The sequence below is a fragment of the Durio zibethinus genome, chromosome 6, assembly GCF_047325235.1.
Source record: "Durio zibethinus cultivar Kanyao isolate XHJ-2024 chromosome 6, ASM4732523v1, whole genome shotgun sequence".
In the NCBI taxonomy this organism is placed as follows: Eukaryota; Viridiplantae; Streptophyta; class Magnoliopsida; order Malvales; family Malvaceae; genus Durio; species Durio zibethinus.
In genome coordinates this window covers 3,908,873-3,931,417 of record NC_143167.1, presented here as the reverse complement: position 1 = coordinate 3,931,417, position 22,545 = coordinate 3,908,873, and the positions used below count along the sequence as shown (strand labels likewise).

At 30.7% G+C, this 22,545-nt stretch overlaps 1 protein-coding gene and 1 pseudogene across 3 annotated transcripts; one reads left to right on the top strand and one right to left on the bottom strand.

Annotated features, from left to right (window-relative positions):
- Positions 1 to 9,455: 9,455 nt before the first annotated feature.
- On the top strand, positions 9,456 to 11,322 carry LOC111285335 (heavy metal-associated isoprenylated plant protein 3-like). 2 transcript variants are annotated; one of them, XM_022874730.2, is made up of 5 exons: positions 9,456 to 9,612; positions 9,720 to 9,852; positions 10,001 to 10,233; positions 10,433 to 10,526; positions 10,646 to 11,322. In XM_022874730.2, the coding sequence occupies exons 1-5, from the start codon at positions 9,604 to 9,606 to the stop codon at positions 11,092 to 11,094; spliced, it is 918 nt and encodes a 305-aa protein (XP_022730465.2). In that variant the 5' UTR covers positions 9,456 to 9,603; the 3' UTR covers positions 11,095 to 11,322. The 2 variants fall into 2 exon arrangements, with proteins under 2 accessions (XP_022730465.2, XP_022730464.2); XM_022874729.2 differs by lacking the exon at positions 9,456 to 9,612 and having other exon boundaries at positions 9,678 to 9,852.
- A 4,563-nt stretch (positions 11,323 to 15,885) lies between these two features.
- On the bottom strand, positions 15,886 to 22,461 carry LOC111286326 (uncharacterized; annotated as a pseudogene). The gene is made up of 2 exons (XR_016342702.1): positions 22,336 to 22,461; positions 15,886 to 16,563 (listed from the first exon to the last, which is right to left on the bottom strand). The product of XR_016342702.1 is annotated as an uncharacterized LOC111286326 (transcript).
- Positions 22,462 to 22,545: the final 84 nt, after the last annotated feature.

The window sequence follows — 22,545 nt, the reverse complement described above, 5'->3', positions numbered from 1 at the left end:
GCCTATCTCTGAGCACTTCTCTGACAAAAACTACTCCATCAAGTAATTATTTATAGGAGAAGTTGGAGGCTTCAAACTAGTTTTAGTAGAACGAAAGAGCCGAAGGGCCAAAGGCCTATTTGATTATTAAACCCAAAAACCAATATCCGGAGTGTTTGATTTGCAATTCTTAGATTTTGAAAAAAAAAAAAAAGTTAATTTAGAAAGAAAGTAATATTGGAGAAAAATATCTAAATTTGGTTGATTTAAAAAATATAAAATTTTTATATTTAAATCATAGAAATGTAAAATTATTTAATAAAATAGTTTCTTATATTATTTTTTATCATACATAATAATTATAATATTAACATATGAATAATACATTATCTTTATTAAAATTAAATAATTTTAAAAAATAATTTTTTATATTTTTAACAAATATAATCTTATAACTCGAATTATTATGATTATTTTTATGCAAATTAAAAATATTTTATTTTTTTATTTTTTAACAAAAAATTATATTTTCTCTTAAAAGAGTCATCTTTTTAACAAAGATTATATTTTTTATTTTAAAAACATCGTTTTTATTAAATTTAAAAAAAAAATTATATTTTTAACAAAAATTATATTTTTTATCTTAAACATTATCTTTTCAACAAAAAATATATTTTTATTTAAGAAATGTCATCTTTATTGAATTTTATAAAATATTTTTTTATATTTTAAACAAAAACTACATTTTTATCTTAAAAATATTTTTAAAACAAATATTATATTTTTTATCTTAAAAATATTATTTTTATTAAATTTTTAAAAATATTTTTAATATTTTTAACAAAAACTATTTTTTATCTTATAAACAATCATTTTTTAACAAAAATTATATTTTTTTTATCTTAAAAACGTAATTTCTTATAAATTTTGAAAAATATTTTTTTATATTTTTAACAAAAACCATTTTTTATCTTAAAAACATCATTTTATTAAATTATAAAATATCTTTTTTTTATCTTTTTAACAAAATTTGTATTTTTAATCATAATTTTTTTGAAAACTTCAATAGCGTTGTTTAAAAAAGTAGTCTTTGTTTAAAATATATTTAAAAATTTTATTTTTATAATATTTTATAAAAAATTATTATATTTCAAATATAAATAATATTATTTATATAATTTAAAAATATAATTAAGTGAAGATAAATAAAAAAATATTTTACTTTTTTTAAATCTTAAAATTTCTTTAAAATATAATTTTTTTTCACTTTTTAATATTATTAAAAATTTTAAAAATCTCAAAAATCATATTTTTATAAACTAAATAAAAAAATTAAATTATAAAAAATAAGGTTAAGAAAATATTTATTTTTTCAACCAAACGTTCCTTACAAAAAATAATTATGAATATGGATAAGGATTTGACAGGCCAAGCGTCCATTATTTATTGTCTTTTAACAAGAAACTATACTTACGTATGTACTGTGACCAGCTGGCCACGTGATGCAACCCTAGAGAGCACGTGGGCTTTGGGGTGCCTACTAATCATGAATTGCCACGTACGCTAGTTCACTTGGATGGGAAAAGGTGCCTCGTGCGATAGAGTTACGTGACATGGGATGGATAAAAAGAAAAAGGCATTTGAGAATTGGGAGAGAGATCTTCCACAAATATTCTCTCTTTCACTTGCAATGTCACCAATGGGGGAGCTTCCTGCTTCCCCTATCATGTCAAATGGTTGTCGGTTTGCAATCGGATAACCGGTTGAAAAAAAATATTATTTTTTACATTTTTTATTTGCTTCTTAAGTTTATTAAAAAGTTTGACATTGTTATTGAATATTTTTTTTGTTATACTTACAATTATATATTACTAGAAATTTTTAGGTGCATTTTTTTTTATTTTTTCTTTTGTCTTTCTTACTAAAACAAGAATAAACGATATTTTATCATCAAAAACCACTCTATCGATCATCGTCGATCATCGATATTGAAGTTCTTTTCACTCCAAAATTTCATCACAGACCTTTCTCAACTTTCTTATCACCGTTTCAAATTAAAAATTTTCAAAATCAATATCTAAACGCTTAAATTTACAGTCCAAACCGCGGCTTAAGACCCATCAAAACACCTGCCTCCACCTCTTCAGATAGTCTGACTCCTATTATGTTTATCCTTATCCCTTGGCCTCTGACCTCTCTTCGTGAACCTCCTAAATATCTCCAAAAGCGAAACTCTCCATATTTGTTTTTGCTATTTCTTGATCGTTTATGATGTTACGTTTTGTATTTTTGTTTTCGGTTTTGATTATGTGGCTTAAAAAATAACGTATGTTGTTTTATTTTTTAGTTTGTCTTTTTGTTGGTTAAGTGGTGATTTGGTTTTGGATTAATTGCTTAGGTGACGTTGTTGTGGTTGATGGTGGTGAAGGTTCGTGGTTTGAAAATGTTTCTTAGATTTAACTTTTTGAAAATATGATTTGCGGATTTGATTTTTATTTTTTTGTTTAGAATTTTTTTTTACAAATTTGATTTTTTGTAGATATGCAGATTTACTTTTTATTTTTTAATTTTCATATATTTCTTTCTTATTATTTATATTTTATTTTATTTTAACTAAAAGATAAAATAGTAATATTGTAATATTGGAACGGCAAAATGATAATTTAATAATATTAAACAAGTGTCAAAAAAGGGATTTCTAGGTACACCATCAAATTTTTTCTATAAATCTCCAAAATTTTATTCCAAATATACCTATATATCAAATGTCAATTTTAACCTTAAATAAATGATAAAAATATCTTTAATAGTTTATACACCAAAAGATCATGTTTTATTTTTTAAAAATAGATTTTTGAATGTTATGTTGTGTCCTAAAAAAGTCATTTTAAAAAACAACATAATTATCGGAATGGATATCGAGAACAAACATACATATCAAAAAATATATTTTTGAGACTTGTATTACTTTCATGATAATCAGATTTCATGAATACATAAAAAAATTTTAAATTTATATTTAATTATAAACTTTTTATAATAGAAAAATCGAGATATATAATATTAGGGCTAAAAGTATAATCGAATCGAGTCGAATCAATATACTGATATACTCAAGCTTGAGTTCAACTCAAAAATCAAAAATCAAAGCTCAAAGCTCAACTTAAACTTGATGGAGTTATATTTTTCATGCTTGAGCTTGATTAAGCTTGAATCATAATAAAAAATTTAAAATTTTAATTAATATATTACATGACAAAGTTCAATCAGATAAAAAAAATAAATTAATAATCCAAAACGAATATGATTTAAAAATATATATATTCATATGATGGCTAAACAAACAATTAAACCAATTACCTCTTTTAAATTCATTAAAATATAGTTTGTTGGCTTGTAAAAATAATAAATGATTGGTTTAATATAACCTGTTGTAGCCAATAAAACTCAAGTTTTTACAAACAAAAACCATGTAATCATGAAATGTAAATTCATAAGACATGTAAACACCTAGCTAATAGCAAAACAGAGAGAAGAAAATCCTAACATTGTCCATGCTTCATTCTAAAAAAAGGAAAAGTACCCAAATCGCATGCTAAGGTAAGGATATATAAAAAAAAAAAAAAAAAAAAAGCAATGAGAAACAGAGAAATGGCATGGGTAAGGGCTTTGTGAAAATCCTAACAATAGCAGACTCAAATCACCTTGCACATCTTTTGTCGAATTGTTGAGGTTTACAATGATGAAGGTTTGGAGTATGCATTGTTAAAAAATACTAAAAGATGCAATTGCACTGATGAATGTTGAGAGTAAAGGTTGCTAAAAAGTGAAAAAATACTAAGAAGGCTGATTGAGACTAGCAAAGAAAATAAAAGAGATATAAGATAGTGAGAGAGTAAAGGTCTAAAAATAGAGTGAGGTTTTAAAAATAATCAATGTAAGACAAAGTAGGAGAGAGTGAGGCTAATTTTAATTTATGTTTAACATTTTTTTGTTAGGTGCATATAGTTTTAAAGGTAAAAATAAATTTTATAATTAAAATAATAAAAAATATATATTAAAATAAAAGTTGGAATAGGCTTGTGAGCCATTCGAGCCAAATACTGAGATATTTAAACTTAGCTCCCTCAATCAATCAAGCTGCCCGAGCTCAAGCTCGACTCGATAATAATTAAGTCAAATTTGAGTTTTTTTTTAATCAAACCCTAATAGCTTATGGGTATTAATATATCGTTTACACTATTGATTAGTTTTACTGAAAAATATAATCAATAAATTGGTAAATCTAACAATAAAGACTAATAGCTGAAAAATGAGATAATGTCGAATTTGTATATTTGTTGCTGACATTGTCAGCATAGGGTATTCAAGCTCCGACACATGTGATATATAAATTTGACAGTAAAAACCTCTAATCTTTTGGTTAAGGATTGCCCGATAAATAATGTTCATAACATTTATCCAATTATAATAAATATGCATTTGAAAGAAATCACTAATTATGAAGAGCATTCATGCAAATAGCTACTAACTATGTGCAATGAAACAGTTACGCTCCATTGCATATGGTGTAGCAGTCAATTTGCAAGAACACCTTTTTATACTTAGTAGTTTTTTAATATGCATATTTGTCAAAATTATAAAAATATTACAAATGTTATTGAACAAATAATGCCTAGTAGCCGAAAAATTAGAAATCTCTGTTAACGGAATCGTATTGCTTAGAAAATCAATAACTTCAAACTTCATAGATATAAAGATCTAAAAAACCTCATATCTTTTGGGATATTCATTTTTAAGAAATTTTTAGTCTTTTCGAAAATAAATATCTTAGAAGATATAAGGTTTCTCGAAAATTAATATTTAAGAAGTTTTGAAACTTCTTGAAAATGAATATTTGAGAATTTTTAAAGCTTATTGGATATTTATTTTTGAAAAATTTCAAAACTTTTTGAATATTTATTTATGAGAAATTCTATTTTAAAAAGTAAAGAGAAAAAAAAAGGTAGGAATGGAAAATAGAAAATTAAAAATGGGGTGTATTTAGTAAAAATAAAAAAAATTTGAATTTAAAATTTATACAGAAGTGAGATATATATATAATTAAATGGAATACATTTAGAATTTTTTGTCAAAAAAACTATTCCTTAAGGGATAATTTTAATATATAGTATAAAAGACAAAATAATAATTTAATAATATTAGATAATTGTAAAAAATATTTCATCACGAGATAATTTTAATGTATTGTATAAATTAAATCACTTAAATCTATTATTCCATTTAACGAAAGTAACAATATTATATTTTTTTAATTTTATATTTATCTATTAGCAAATTATTAAAATTTTTTACTTCTTAATAATTACAATATAATAGTGCTATACGCACTAACAATTTTGTAAGATAGTACAAAATTGAATTATCAATTAATATTATATTGTTTATAACCATTTATTAAAAATTATATTTTTATTACAAAATTCATGACCGGTTACCTGTGTAACCGATTAGAACCTTCTGGATTGTGAGGCTTACGAAGGCGGGCTTACCCTACATGGCTCCCACCAATGATCAATGGAAACAAAGACTAGAAGCCAGCTATTGTCTGTCAGTAGGACTGGGACCCCTTTTTTTGTTCTCTCTCTCCATCTGTCTGACACGGACACCCTTACCCGTCTCTCCCTGAATTTGTGGGAACCTAAGCCAAGCCAAGGTCGTGTCCGTGTATATATATATAAAAAAAAATATATATATATAATATTGTTTTTTAAGTTGTGATTTCGTGCACTTTAAATCTTATTAGATATATAAAATTATTGTTAAGATAAAAGAATAGTTATTTTATATTATATTTAATTTATATTTAAATAAAAAATTATAAAAAATAAATATTTTTAAATATAAAATTATTCAACCTTTTTCAAATAATGAAAATTATTTTTAATTTATAAAATTAAATCTACATATTAAATTATATAAAATTTTAAAAAATATATAAAAATTAAAATAAATAAATTTATTTTAATTTTTATATATTTCAAAAGTAAAATAAAATAAAATAATATTATATTATATTATCATAATCTTATATATTAATTATGATTTAAGACTCAAATATAATATTGATATATTTGCAACATCAAAGTTTAGGCCTACTCTTTACTTTGGGTCTATGGCATGCAATACATGTAATACATTTTTCAAAACACGTGATAAAGACTTTAAATTAATATAAAATTCATTTTGGTTCACAATGTGTGGAAAAAAAAAAAGAGTTGTTCTCAACGCAATTGAGGCCTTGAACTGATAAGAACCTAAATAAAATATAAAAACAATTAGCTAGGAAACTGTTTTTTAATGTCAACTTGCGCGTTTTGCTTTATGTTTGAATTCAAACCGTCTTTCACAAAGCTACAGTCGATGCGATGTTTAAGTCTATATTTGTTGTATAAATATGTATAAATAGGGTTGTAATCGAGGCAGTGAAAATTTCGAATTTAAATTTGATTTATAATTTAAAGTTTGATATTTAATTTAAATTTGATTGAATTTTATTTTTTAAGTTCGAATTTGATTCATGATCAAATTCGAATTACTTAAACTCGTTCGATTAAGTTCGATTCATATGTAAAAATAAATTCGATTCATATACTCGATAAAAATTCGATTATTTATATTCGAATTCGAACTCGAATTTAAAATATTTTATTAATTGAAATAATAAAAATATATTTAAATATAAAAATTCGATTAAACTTACGAACTACTCGAATCGGATATAAAAATATTTGAATTTGACTTGATCGATAAGTCGAATTATTCGAATTTGAGCTCGACTCGATAATAATCAAATCAAATTCGAATTTTTCAAAACGAACTCGAATAACTTATAAATATTAATGTATCATTTATATTTTTATGTATAAATATATACATGTATATATATATATATATATATATGTAAAGGGCAAAAGGTAATTTTAATTTTAAAAACTTTCAGCGTGAATGTTGAGATTAAATATGTACTGCTTTTGTTTTTTTTATCAAAAGTAAAAACAAAAAAAGCAAGTGACAAAGTTTTGCACAGGGAGATTTACTAATTACATGCTGACAAATGAAAACACTTGCTAGTGGAATTACAGGTTGTCTTGATCATGGTTTCAGATCAAACTATAAATTCTCATCGCCATTTCAGCTAAAATTCTTTAGCAAGTTGAGATTGTAATCTTTTCTTTTTCTACCAAAATAAAAAAAAAAATTATGCTTACAAATTTTTATTTAAAATATCATAATTTAAATATTTAAAAAATTATAAATGTTAAAGTTTAAAGTTTAAATTTATTAACATAATTTTTAAAAAATAATTATATAAATCAAATAAAAAAATTTAAATTAAAAGGTAAATTATGTTTATCTGTAATTATTTCATTGACAAATGATAATATTTCACAAGTCAAAAAGATAATATTTACTATTACTAATTAAAGGTTATTTTGGATTGATTTAAATTAGTGCTACAGGCAATATTTTTGGATTGTTTGTTGATATGAAATAAAGAGAAAAAGCAATGTTTTCATTATCATGTCGTGACCTTATAATTCAAAGTGTTTATGGTGCACCACAGTCCAATTAGGCTTCGGGGCCCCACCCTGGAAGTGTAAATCAAACAGGTACAAACCTGATGATAATGGAGAAAATTGTTGAATAAAGTTGATATTTGCTTCAGTACATCTCCCGCGTATGGGGCCTGGATCATCAAATGATTCCAGCTAGCTGTCCTGTAATTTTCCATGCCCTGCACGTGTAGATTTGTTATCGGTCAGCCTAACTAGCGGCTACTCAACACTCAAAACAGTGTTCATTGAAATTTGGAAACGCTTTAAACCTGGAAACGAAAATTGATGGGTTTGGATCCTACCAGGATAAATTTCATGGGCTTTAGCTGCATCCTAGAAACCTACCAGGATTCAGATATGGATAGATGTGTTAGAGTCACATTTTATAGCAAGCGTAGCTCCGTCAAGTCTCAACTACGTAAAACTTGAGAAGGAGAGAGCCCAGCAGGTAGGCTAGCCATATTTTTTCTGGTCCAAAATGGCATAGTTCTGTTCCAATTTGCTTAGTTGGGTTTACATCAGTTTGAAAACTTTCCTTTTGAAAAGGACAACACTTTTTTCTTGCAGGTCAAACTTTGCAGCCGCCCATCGACAAATATCTCTCTTGTTTACCTATTCTTCCTAAGATAGGATCAATGCATTAAATGAGGCCACTATACTTGATATTTTCCACTCTGGGTCGCTGCTTTGTGTCTGTCTAATCATCTTAAGCCATTTGTAGAAAAAAGCATGCTTCAATAATATAATTATATTAGTCATTTTACATTATAATGGTTTGATGGTCTATGTGTAATAGTTTCAGGTTTCCTCATTCATTAAAAAATCGACCCCAACCGATCGTTCCAACAGACTGAATAGGAACTGGTGATTTGTCTGATATATTAAGTCAAAATTTTGGGCTTCCCTGTACCTTTGCCTGCTTCACATCGGATCTGATTCTGTCGTCACTCCCTCAACCTCTACTTATTGGTTATTGGTAATGATGACATTGGGAGACCCAGATAGTTGGCCCAAGATAGGCCTTTTTATTTGCATGCGCTAACAATTTAACAGTACCGATTGAAAAGCCCAGTCTTTTACACATATTGATCAAATAACTTACCAGGCCTGGGCCAGGTCTCCTATTGGGCAATGCTACTATCAGAATTTTATCGAAGAGTCATAATTATTTGGGTCAGGTAATCATGAGTCCAGCATCACTAGAAGTTGGTTGTTAGGTGGGTTTCGACAATAATCAAGGCGATCATCAGCTTAAAATTCAATGATTATGGTCATGGGTCATGCCATTTAAGAAGATCCTCTACTAAAACTACATACTTAACAAAGTTTCAAATCATGAATCTAAAACCAATGAAATCAATATTTAGAATCGAGAGTCCACATTGCATATGGAATATAAAATTTGGTGAGATTAAGGTTAGATTATTGATTCTAGTTTATTGAAAATTGAAAGTAAGCAGTCTAGTAAGACATATCCCTCTTAGTCTTAGACCAGTTTTCTTAGATACTCGGATAATGAATTGTATGCCTAAATTTCACTATGATTTGGGGTTAGAGTGTCCTAGAGAGCATAGTACTTTGAGGTAGGTGGTGACGGTGGTGGAGTAATTACTCTTTTAAGAACCAATGGCAGCATATATGGACAGAAAGAAAGAACCAGCCAGGAACTTCCAATCTCTGTCTCTCTCTCTCCCAATTACTCATAAAAGCCGTACCCTTTTTTTAACCCTACCACTTTAGTACCCCACTTAGCCCCATTCCTTAGCCAGTGCCATCTGCTAATTTCACGCGTTTAAATCCATCCATGCACTCCAGACATACATCATCTTATCACCATCCATCATCCATCATCATCATCATCATCATCATCATCATCATCATCAGCATTTCACTCCACCATGCCATCTCCCTTTCTATAAATACTTCCTCCAACTCCTCTACTCCTTTATCGATTCCTATTTCCACTCATAACAAAACCAATTTATATAACGAATTTCGACTCACAATGGGAGAGGTCAGTTAGCGAATACTCTCTCTTTTTGCCGTTTCGTCTTCTTTTCTTTTATTTTTGGTTGATAATTTTCCGTATCTTATATGGGTTGCTCTTGGTCTATGTTGCAGAAAAAGAATGGAAACAAGAAAGAAGGGGATGGAGAAAAGAAGGAAAAGGGTTCCTTAACCGTTGTTTTGAAAGTTGATTGTCTTTGTGAAGGTTGTGATACCAAAATCCGCAAATACATTCGTAAATTTGAAGGTATAATCCATTTTTTACGTTTAAGATTTCCATTTTGTTACTGGGTTTTTTCCCTTTTTCACTTAGATCTTTTGAAACCTTTAAAGCTTTTGTTGTTTGTTCTGTATTGCTCTGTTTTTTTTTTCTTTTTTTTTTTTATAATTTTCAGGTGTAGAAGCAGTGAAAACAGAGAGCAGCTCAAACAAAGTGACAGTGATAGGAGCTGTGGATCCAACAGCCATTAAAGAGAAGCTCCTGAAGAAAACCAAGAAGAAAGTTGACCTCATTTCTTCTCAACCAAAGAAAGATGATAAGAAAGAAGAGAAAAAAGAGAAAAAACCTGACAAAGAGAAAAACCAGGATTCTGATAATAAACCAGAGAAAAAGGAAAAACCCAAAGAGGTAAAATTTCCATTTCTCATTCTTAAATTTAATTTATTTTCGACAGTCAAATTAATGTATTTGCATGTTGGTTTTGAAGTGCTTTCAAATTATCATCCCTGTCAAAAATTTATTAATAACTTTCTTGTTGTTTAAGTAAAACAAATTAATTATTTTTTATATTTTAAATTTAAGCTGAATATTTATTTTATTTGTTCAGGCCCCGGTAACTACGGCTGATTTGAAGGTGCAACTGAAATGCCAGTGCCAGGGATGCATTGTCAAGATTCGCAAAATTGTCTGTGAAACCAAAGGTGACGACTTTCTTTATCGTTGCGTCTTAACTAGGATAGATATTTTACTGTTTCGTTACTATAACGGCGTTGAAATCTTGTTTTATAGTTTCTGACTTTTAATTTTGACGGCGTTACAGGTGTGCAGGAGTTGAAAGTAGACGAGCAGAAGGAGCTCGTCACAGTCAAGGGGACTATGAATGTTAAGGCCTTGGCGGAGGCTTTGAAGGACAAACTGAAGAAGAATGTTGAGATTGTGCCTCCTAAGAAAGAGAAAGATAGCAACAAGGAGGGTGACGAGAGTGGGGGTGGTGGCGGTGCGAAGACGAAGAACAAAGGTGGTGGAGATGGTGGAAATGGTGCTAATGCTGGTGGTGGTAAGATGGATTTAATGGTTCAACCTGAATTTGGATACATGCCGACTTATTATGGATACGGGCACCCCGGCTATGGGTATGGTTACGGGCATCCACACCCGCACGGGCATGGCCATGGTTACCCTGGGTATGTGCCTGATTACCCTGTGTCTGTTCATCCACCTCACCAGATGTTTAATGATGAGAATCCTAATGCTTGTGTCATTTTGTGAGGAGAAATGGGGTTTGTGGTATAGGTTTTTAGGTTAAGGTAAATGGGAAAACGTGTAAATAAGAAATAGAGAAGAGAGTTTACTTGGAAGGAAAATTTTGAGTTAAACTGGAGCTCCAAAGCCTGTTTGGGTTTTTATATATGTTGGATTCTAAGGTTTTGATCTTGTTATTTGTTGTTGAAAATGTTAAATGTTGGCAATTTTAATGTGATTAGTGGTATTTTGCTATGTCGCCGGTGTGGTTTATTTTCGTTCTCACAACTGTTTTACTAGCTAATAGTACTTTCTAACTTTTTGTGATGTGGGGTTTGTGGGATTTGTCATTGTTTTATTTTGCAGCCGGGAATTCTACTTTGGGTGAGACATGAAGGGTAAGGACACTGGCTGGTGCCACTCCATAAATGTGAAAAAAAATGACCCAAGGGTGGGGTTTACTCGTGTGTGATGTACAACCACTAAGATGTGGACATTGGCACACAAGTCATATTCACTACTGTTTTTTTTCTAACCCCAAAGGAAAAGGGAAGAGGGAAAGAAAAACCTTTACAAAATATGATTAGAAAATATATATATTTGAATGCATGCATGACCTGGAAGATTCTTTGTTTTTAAAGATCTGATCATAAGTCATAACACATCTACCATTCAGCCCATTCGATCTGTTCAACAATTAATGGTTTTTTATAATACCTTTTCTAGTTTGCAGTTTGCACTCAATATTTGCAGCCTGATGAGGCTGTCTTGTTTGATACATAACAGCTTCAGAATTTATAACTTGCTTGGTAACTATACATCTTGAATGAAAATTGTATAATAATAGCAAACTAGCAATAAATATTAATTTAAAATTTTAAATAAGTTGATTCATATAATTATTTTATTTTTAAAAACTCCTATCAAGTAAGTATGTGAACACTTGTAATTTTTTTTATTTTTAAATTAAGATATTTTTTTATAAAAGAATTAACAATAAATGTACTTGTAAGTTCCCAAATTAGGTGAAGTACTATTTTCATTTTCCATGAAATGCTTTCATATGATACTCAATATATATACACGTCTAGAATCATCAGGTTCGTTAATGTTTTAAAGAAAATAGCTAAGAATAATAATACTGTATAAGTTATTCAAATGAGAAACGTCAAGATTGCACAATTTTGATCTTTACAATTATACTAAAATGTAAAGGAAAGCTCTCAAAGTAGGAAACCAGGAGAGAAATGCAGTTAGCATGATTTTGTGAATGTGCAAAGCTTTGCCCACTATGGAATCAGCAAATGGTAGATGAGCGATGACACAGGCAAATGAATTATCTGACACTTCATGTTTGCCGAAGGAGTCATATTTTTGGGTCCACAGCATAAAATAACATGAAAAAGAGTTTGAATCATAGGTCGGGACCTACAAAATTATTCGACAAAATTGGCCTCTGAACCAGCGAATACATGCCTTAACTTGTTGTGTGTCCTTATTAGGTGTCCTGAGCCTTGAGGCATTGGTTAACCAATTTCTTTGCCGTCCTGGTTAGGAAATAGGAATAAGCCTTTGTTTTTGTCCTGTTTCAAAGACAGGATGAGCAATATGCAGGCGGCATTTCGTGGAATGTACACAGGCTCTTTTCCAGGTCCCGTGCTGAAGTTTTACACTATAGTAAAAGGGCCACACCAGCCACCAGGGCAGTGTGCAAGAAGCCAATGACAATGTTTCACGTTGGATGTTGCCATCACCTTGTTGCAACCTTTGGTACAATTGGGATATTTTTCTGTATGATCTAAAAAAAAAAAAGAGCAAGAAAATATGGGAAAGACAAGTTTATGATAAGCAAGCGGTTTAATTTTTTTTTCTTTAATCAAATGTTCGCTTCATTTATTTTTAAATTATTTTTATAAAAAAATTCTTTTAATGCTTGTGATTGGCTTGATGAATGCTTTATCTTTTAGGTTTGACTTATACTGAATGAGATTGAGATTAACATATTCCAGATCTTGTTCTCTGATCAGAATATAACTTAATCATTAAGAAGAAATTAATTGAGTTTTATCCATGAGTCAAAATCTTCTAGGTCTTGACATATATTCCTTTTCCTTCAGTCATTGTTTCCATTTTCCAAAATAGTTTCCTTGTGCTAACATATTCCTTTTCACTTCCTTTTCAATGTAACTCATCATCATTCAGAGTCATGTAGACTTAACCCTTTTCCTCAAGCCAAAAAGAAAAAAAAATTGCATGTGCACCTGTAAAATCATGATGTACATGTGGGTGGGTGCATGTACATGAATATGCCATCATGATGGTGCCTCAACGTGCCATTCATGCAGCAAAGCGGCACAACCATGTTCCCAAATCCCCCCATGTCCCTTTGTCTCCCTTTGTGAAATTAAGGGGAACCTTCCACAAAGATTGGGAACAGCTAGCACACAATGTCACAAGGAACACCAAAACCACTTTTCAATATCAAATTTTGGTAACAAGCTAATCTTTTTGTCAAGTTTAGTGTTGTTAGTAGTAATTCCAGTTCCATTTTTTTTTTCTCTTAATCAAGAGGAAGTGACATGTGCCAGCCACCAAGGAAAAAAGAAAGAAAGAAAAAAAAAGATAGAGCTTTAGAAAATGAAGGAATATTCAACCCACCTACCAAGAATACCCAACCTCATTTGAATAATGAATTAATGTTGGCTAGAAGAAAATTGGGATTATGTATAATTCACTTGTCTACTTCTTTCTTGTGAAGATATTCTTTGACATTGTAAACAAAAGAAAAAAGTGATCTAATTTCATGGATGAACGGTGGGTTTTTTTAATAAATGCTTGTAATTCAAGAGGACAAAATGCAAAAAAAAAAAATTAAAGAATTATATATGTAGGATAAGATTCCAAATCCTTGTGATCAAAGGGTCTTTTGCATCCGTTTTAAGGATGTGATGATTGCATGAGCTCAATCCCATGTGAGTAGAAGTAGACTATATCAAAAGGTGGATTGAAGAAAGAATTAAAAAGAGATTCATTTTCAAGCATGAAAAGTCCTTTTTGATTAGTGTAACATATATATATATATATATATATATATATATATATATATATATATGGATTTCGCTCAAGAAATGGGAAAGGTTGAAAAAGAGATAAAAAAGAAAAAAAAAGTGATAAAGAGAAAAACATGTTAAAGGTTGTTTTTCTTTTTGATAATTTTATTTTGAGATATATAGCAAGCTTATGAAATGGCCGAGACCTTACTTTATACGATGGAGTATAACTTTTGATAAATTCAATTATTCAAAATTAATCTTACCATTTATTATTTTGCATGGATGTATACTTTATTCCCAAGGTAGAATCTGATTTTTGGAAGGCAAATGGCACAAACTCCTTTGATACATTACTTGGAAGAATCCTTTGGTCATTGATTATCATCTAACTTATTGAGGGGGTTGATTTGTTTGGAACTATGTTGATCAATAATATGCTCACTCAGCTTATTCCTCAAGAAATTTCATTTAACTTTTTTTTAATAAAAAAAATAAAAGATACGAAATTAATTGAGATTTATACTATAGGAGAATATTTTGAAAATAAAATTTTAAATATATCAAAAGATATTAAAAGTATGTCTTTCAAATTACATACATTGCTAAATTTATTATATAAAAAAAATTGACTGAGATTTACAAATTATTGAGAAAATTATTTAGAAAAACCCAAAACTTACTAGAAAATTTAAAAAGGGTTTTTCTTTTTTTGGGTTACGGGTACGGAACATATGATTCCTAAGTTATTGAATGAAATTGTCATTATTAGATTATGAATTATTCGGTTAAGATTGATTTGATTGAAGTGCATGTATAGACTTTATGGGGAGGGGGGGATTTTTCCAAAAGCTTGGTTTTTTTTCTTTTCACCTTTATTTCCTTTCCAACCCACCATTCCTAAGAAATGTCCTTTACATTATATTTTGGGTCATTGAAGATTGAAAAGATAAACAAAGATAACGTTGCTTTTACTCCCAAACGTACAAAGAAAGCATGTATAATCATGGGTATTAGACCTTTTTTAGGGAGGGAGTCGAATGATTATGTTACCCTTCTTCTCCATAGCTTTAACGAAATGAATTCATGGCACAAATGGCTAGATTTAAATATATATTTCTAAAATTTTTCATGTTGTTAGTATATATATTTACTAATGATTACATCTTTTTATAATTACATTCATATCTATCAAGTAAGATGTTACAAGATTATTTGTAAATTCACTTAATAAATGAATCGAAAAAATTGATATGAATTTTTTTTAAAACGTTAAAGATAATGTTAAATTTGTTTGAATTTAATCTTTTCAACAAATACTCTTATGTTTATGGATGTGAAGATTTTGTATGTAAAGCATTTTTTTATACATAACCTGAAATTTCAAGCATATACCATATTATAGGGTAATGCCGACTTCGGTAAGTCAAGGCAGTCAATATGAATGTATGGACAATAAGTTAACTTGGAAAAAATGTGTTGCATGGTTTGGGTCAACTTTTTTTTTTTTTTTCATCTTGGGGTGATAGAATTTTAAGACCTTACAACATTACTGTCAAGGAAGCATCATGCGAAACAAGAAAGTGGGAGCCTGGAAGGTTCAAAATCAAACGTGGCTGGTACCGGCGGCCCGTCTTGAAAGTGAGGTGAATTTATGGTCAACAAGAATGATAAATCTTCTAAAAGTACTGAAATGTCAAAGAAGTCGGCCGTTGAGGTACTTTGTCTCAAGACATTGGCTATAAGGTTTGATATTATGGACTGTTAGTGGTTTAGTAATCACAATCCAGTCAATTAATTCTGAAACTTGAACTTGGATGTCATCGTGAGACACATATGTAATTACATTTTCCAAACATTTTCCAAAAGAAAATTTAACTGTGGAATATACTTGGGAAATAAAGAATGGAAAATTGATAGAAAAGTTGGGTTGCTGCCATGGAAGCATGGATGACATGATACATCCATAAGCTATCTTTGAGTGGCTTTTATTTCTTTTCCTTCTTCTTGTCAAACTAGAAAGGGGAAGAGATGTATTGTTATGTCAGTAAATTGGCCGGGATGGATTATCTTCACTATCTTCAAGAACGACCTTAACTCCATTGTTCTTAAGGGCATTGACAACAGCCCAGACCTCGGTCCTGTTCTTAAAGCCTTTCTTCTCAACCTCTTTGTTAACATCATGAATCCCTCTTCCCTGTCCTTGCTCAAGACCCTCCACCTTGAGTCACATTTCCAACACCTCTCCAACAATGGTTGCCGCCTTGGCATTGCAAGATCGGCCACACTCTAAGGAGTTCTTGATGGCATGTTCAACCGTTGACGCTGTTGCAACTATCCATCTGTTATTTCTGTCTACCACATTTGCTGTGATGTAATTGAGTGATATGAACAACCTCAGCACATACCTCTTTAGCACTGTCATCCTTTTGAGCTCTCTAAGATTCTGTTTAACACAATAAAACAAAATCAAAATTTGCAGTTCATTTTTCTATTTTGCGGGCCAAACTAAAGTGTATCCCACAAGTTTACCGTAACGCTGATATTAACGCTACTATGATGACAAAATCATATTCACCATTTCTAAAGTCATTCCACACACTTAATTGAAAAATGCTTAATTTTGAACTCTTTCTGAGTCATTTGATATCGCTACCTCATAAAATATAATAACCTAACATTTCACATTTCCTTTCTATCTCCCCTTTATTAAACAATTTTCAAGAAAAATTTAGGAACCATCTCGCAGTCAACCTATGCATCATGACAAAAGAACATCTTGTGAACAACTTGAAAATTTACAAATTAACATGATTGGACCTGAATGATTGTACTCTTGGCACTTCAAAAGCTGCAGATTCCCTGCTCCTAAACAAAAAGTGGGAGAACGTGATCAAGTATCACAGCAACACTTCTACATCCTCAACTACCAGAAAAATTGGATGGATGTCAATTGTTAAGTTCAGTTAACCTAGCATTTTCTGGTACCATAGTTGATAGTTCAGTAGAAGTTCTAATAATGCAAGGAATTTACATATTCACTTTGTCTTCACTTTGTCTGCAATTTCTGGCTGTTCTCTGACTCCAAGAACTGTTCCAACAGATTTACAAAGCCCTAACTGGCAACTAGTAAACTTTTGCATCTACATGCACATTTAACAACAAATTCTTGTAAAAAGTTAATGAATATGGAAATAATAATCATTTAATAAGTTAATCTAGCCATTTTGTTCTTTCAGTAATTATGGCCATAAATTAAATAGCACAGTAGATAACAATAGTTTATGATTATATGCTATAAGATATCATACAGTACTGAAAGAGGTGAATACTCATTCTACAGCACATCAAAGAACCAAGTTATAAGAAGAAACCAAAGACGATGATAAACTACAGTTGCAGTAGATACAGGTAATAAAACTTTGCTTCAAGTTGTCCCGTCAGCCTAAACTGGTAAGATAATGTGCTGGAGAAACTGAAAAATCATGAGGTTTAGGGCTTTAAGACGATGCTAAGAATTAAGAGAAAGTAAAATCAGGACAACAAAGCTTCATAGTGAAGAAATATCTTAGAATAAAGCTATTTTATTCTTCTATATTTTTCTTATTACAATGCTAGAATTGCATGAAAACATATAGGCTAAAGGCTGAATATTGTCAACCTTAAAACCCAAGATTTTCATGCATTCAAACAGCTAATCGAAGGAGTAATTTAATCTCTACACATAATAGGAAAATATCTAATGGTTTTGGTGTAATTACCCAAATCACTTCTTATTCTAAAAATAAGAGACTTAACTAAAATAGATAAAGTCAACTAATCAAGTAATAACGAAGATTAGATTTCTACACTCTCCCTCAAGTTGGGTGGTAATGTCAATCATGCCCAGCTTGGACTTTAGATTCTCGAAGTTGTTTTGAGAGAGAGCCTTAGTGAGTATGTCTGTAGTTAGAGGCATGTGGGAATATAAACTAATCTAACAATTCCTTCCTCTATCTTCTCTTTGATGAAGTGACGATCAATCTCCACGAGTTTGTCCTATCATGATAAACAAGATTCTTTACTATACTTATGGCAGCTTTGTTATCACAGAATATCTTCATGGATTCTTTCGCAAAAACCTTTAACTCCCCTAGCAATCGTTTCAGCCAAATTCCCTCACATATGCCATGAGACATAGCTCTAAACTCAGCTTTCGTGCTACTTCTAGCCACCATAGATCGCTTCTTGCTTCATCAAGTAACCAAATTTCCCCACACATAGGTACAATAACCAGTGGTTGATCTTCGGTCAATAACAGATACAACCCAATCAGCATCAGTGTAAATTTCAACATTTTGGCATGATGTTTTTTTAAAAAATAACCCTTTGCTAGGACTTTTCTTTAAGTACTGTAGGCTTTGATGAACAGCCCTTAAGTGTTCCTTGGTTAGATTGTTCATGAATATAGTTACCATGCTAACTGAAAAACCGATATCTGGTCTTATATAAGAGAGGCAGATGAGTTTCCCAACAAGTCTTTGATATCTGCCTTATCTGTCGATGGACTTCCTTCTTCCATTCCTACCTTATTCATGGTGTCCATAGAGGTGTCAGTAGGATTGCATCCAAGCATTCCAATTTCCTTTAGTAAGTCTAAGACATACTTATGTTGTGAAATAGATATGCCATTCCATGAGTGAGTTACCTCCATGTCAAAAAAATATTTAAGGTGTCCCAAATCTTTGATTTAAAATTTTTGGCTAGGAGGTTCTTTAGGCTGCTAATTTCTTCCACATAGTTTTCAGTAAGAATAATGTCATCCACATAGACAATAAGAATGGCCACTTTTCTTTCAGGTGAATGTTTGACAAACATGGTGTGATCGGTTAGGTATTGTGAAAAACTATACTTCTTTACCACTTTAGTTAGTCTATCAAACCATGCATGTAGGGATTGTTTGAGACCATATAAAGACTTTTGAAGCTAATATAGCTTACCAAAATTGTCCTAGTTTTTGAATCCTAGAGGGATTTCCATGTAAATTTCTTCTTCTAGGTTGCCATTAAGAAATGCATTTTTGACATCTAGTTGGTGGAGTGGCCAATCTAGATTTGTTACCAATGATAATAACATCCGGATTGAATTAAGTTTAGCAACCGAAGCAAATGTCTCCTCATAGCCAACACCATAAGATTGAGTAAATCTTTTTGTAACAAGGCGAGCTTTGAATCTGTTAATACTTCCATTTGCATTGTGCTTGACAGTAAAGATCCATTTACACCCAACTAGATTTTTTCCTTTAGGTAGTTCTGAAATCTCCTATGTTTTGTTCTTTTTTGGGGTCTTGATTTCTTCCAAAACAGCCATCTTCCATTTTGGTTGCATGAGTGATTCATGAATATTATTGGGAATCTGCATATTATTTAGTATGGTAACAAAAGCCTGATAACCGCGTGAAAAACCTTAATAAGAAACCACATTATAGATTGGATGTTGAGTACATGATCTCACACCTTCCCTTAGAGCAATCGGTTGATCAAGATCATCAAAAGATTCAATTGAATTAGATTCAATAAGAGTGTTACCTGTGTTGGTTTCGAATATCTCTGGAATCGATTTAGATTCTTAATTTTGCTTTGAAGGTGTACATTCTCCTATATCCTTCTGAGTTTTTTGTCTTCTAGAATAGACAATCAATTCTTTGTTTGTTTTCCCTTGTGTGGATTTCGGGCTTGGAGGATCTGGTTGGATGTTTTGAACGTGAAAAGGAGTAATCTTTCCAAAGCTGATATTCCCAAGTGATTGGATTCTCCCCTTGAATGGCAGTTTGGGGAAAGTAAGGTTGATTTTCAAAAAAGATAAAACTATGAAGAAATCTCTAGAATAAAACTATTTTATTCTTCTATATTTTTCTTATTACAATGCTAGAATTGCATGAAAATATATAGGCTAAAGACTAAATATTCTCAACCTTAAAACCCAAGATTTTCATACATTAAAACAGCTAATCAAAGGAATAATTTACTTTCTACACATAATAGGAAAATATGAATTTGGTGCAATTACCCAAATCACTTCTTATTCTAAAAATAAGAAACTAAACTAAAATAAATAAAGTCAACTAATCAAATAATAATGAAGATTAGATTTTCACACATTGTAACAGAGACCTGAAGATTTGAAGACTACTTATTGACACACAAGTAGAAATACCTCAAACTTCCATCCTCCGAGTCATTTAGGAAAGATTTAAAATTCCATGAATCAGAATCTTCATTCTAAGATATGCTACTTACAAGATGATAGTGTATGTTAACTAGCATCCTAGTGGGTTTTGAATGTGGGTAACTATAGGTGTCTAATTTACCTATATTCAAAATTTTGGACTCGGATTCAGTTATAAAGAGTCAAAAAGTAGGATTGATATACTAGGCTGCCTCATAAATTAGTAGGATAAAACTATCCCTTTAACCTTCTCGAAGAGTAATATTGATTTATCTTTTAATATCACCATCTCTAACTTTGAGTGGGAAGAAAATGTGCCCTTAACTTTTGATTTAGATGTTAATATTTTGTGAAACGTTTTTGTGAATGACACTATCAATTTGCTATTGATTTTTGGGCTTTGATTTCCAATGCTAGCAATGTTAGTGGCTCATATATATTCAGATCCCAAAGACTTAAGCACAGTCTTTTCCAATTCAATCATTGACCAAAAAGTAAAGGTAATCAAACCTAACCCTTTCTTCATTTTTCTAAGCTGTCACCCTGACATTCCTGCAGATCATCTCTTTCCCCACTCCTTTAATGCTTGCTCAGGCTAATCAACCTGTTTACAAGCTCAGATCAATGAACTTGCCTATTAGTCTCTGTATCGCCTGATTTATCTTATTCCAATGTCACCATTGGCTTGACTCCTAATCTTCATTCCTTCCTCAGACACGAAATCTAATAGGGGTTTGACCTTATCCAATTCTTTTCTTTTATGTTCCTATCAAGTCTTACGTCCCCCCAACCCCCTCTTTTTCTTTGTCTCTCTTCTTTGATTCTTCTGTCTCTCATTTCACTCACCAAATTGGTGTTTTTTAAATTAAAAAAGGGATAAGCAATGGTGTTTGAACTTAGTTGGTGCAGCGAAGATATATCTGAATTCCCAAGAATACATTGCAAATGCATACTCCACACCAGTAACCCTGTCATGTCATACAACACAAGTACTATAGCCTAAATTCTCAAGTCAATATAGATGAAGACAACAGACACAAAACTAAATTAAATACAACTGAACTTCTATCTTTATCTCCAATAGTTCACCTTCACCATACAGTTCAAATGACAGAGTATATAGGGAGCAGATATACATGGAAGCATTTCAATAAACTCTCTAGGCAGAATAAACACTGTTTTACTAACATTCTACCATATCATGGAAAAATTTACGAAACCAACAACATCCAAGGAAGAAACAGCTACTGCTGAAGATAAAACCTTTTTAACTTCTAGAGGATCAATGACATGTCGATATTCTACCAATTAACAAAAGTATATCATGAAGATTAAAATATGATAATGGTTCTGAGTAGTTTGTTTTCAGAAAGAAGAGAAAATGGGAAGAGAAACAAGCGCATGCTTGCCTGAAGTATGAATTAAGCTTCATATAAAGCAGTAATTGCTCAATCCTTTCATGCAATGCCACTATGGTTTTAAATCTTCTTCACTTATAGCTATTCCAAAAGCTATAGCAGAAGACAGAGCAATATAAACAACAGTGAAAGAAGAAAACTAAAAAATCTAGTTTCCATCTAAACTTAAATCTTTTGTTTCACCGTAACTATCCCTTTAGATTTTCAGTGAAGTTTCCTGATCTAAACTATCTAATTCAAAAAAGAAAAGGCTTTACTTCAACAGGAATCTAATAACCCCACAAATAGACACAAGTTCAAGATTTTACCAGATAAAAAAAAAAAAAAAAAAGCACTTTGATGTTCCCTCCAGCAGCAAGTTAATAATCCCACAATGACCGAAGATTCAAAATTTAGAAAACTGAGATTAAAAGTACAACTTGGATTTACCAGAAATACAAAATTAGACGGTTAGAACGAGGTCCAATTTTCATTGAGGCAAACAATCAAACATGATACATGCTAAAAAATATGTAAACAAACAAATTCAGCCAACAGGGAAATGAAAATCACCTAAAATTAGATTTAACTTCAAACCCAAAAAAAAAAATTACCAAAAAGGGGAAGCCTAAACCAAGACTGGAAATCCAAAGGAAATCTATACCACTAACAGAGTAGTTAGCAAATACAAGAAAGGTGCAATCTTTGCAGTGACAGAATGAAATAGAGAACAGAAATGGGCCGGGCCAACTCCGCTCCAAATCCAAAAAAAAAAGTGCTGCAGTTGATAACCTTAAACGACAACGTTTAATTGGAATAGAATT

Excerpts from the sequence above, each read along its gene's own strand:
- LOC111285335 (XM_022874729.2), top strand. The coding sequence starts at position 9,693 with ATGGGTTGCTCTTGGTCTATGTTGCAGAAAAAGAATGGAAACAAGAAA. Across the intron at positions 9,853-10,000 it reads ATACATTCGTAAATTTGAAG|GTGTAGAAGCAGTGAAAACA; the intron begins GTATAATCCATT and ends TATAATTTTCAG. Across the intron at positions 10,527-10,645 it reads AATTGTCTGTGAAACCAAAG|GTGTGCAGGAGTTGAAAGTA; the intron begins GTGACGACTTTC and ends ACGGCGTTACAG.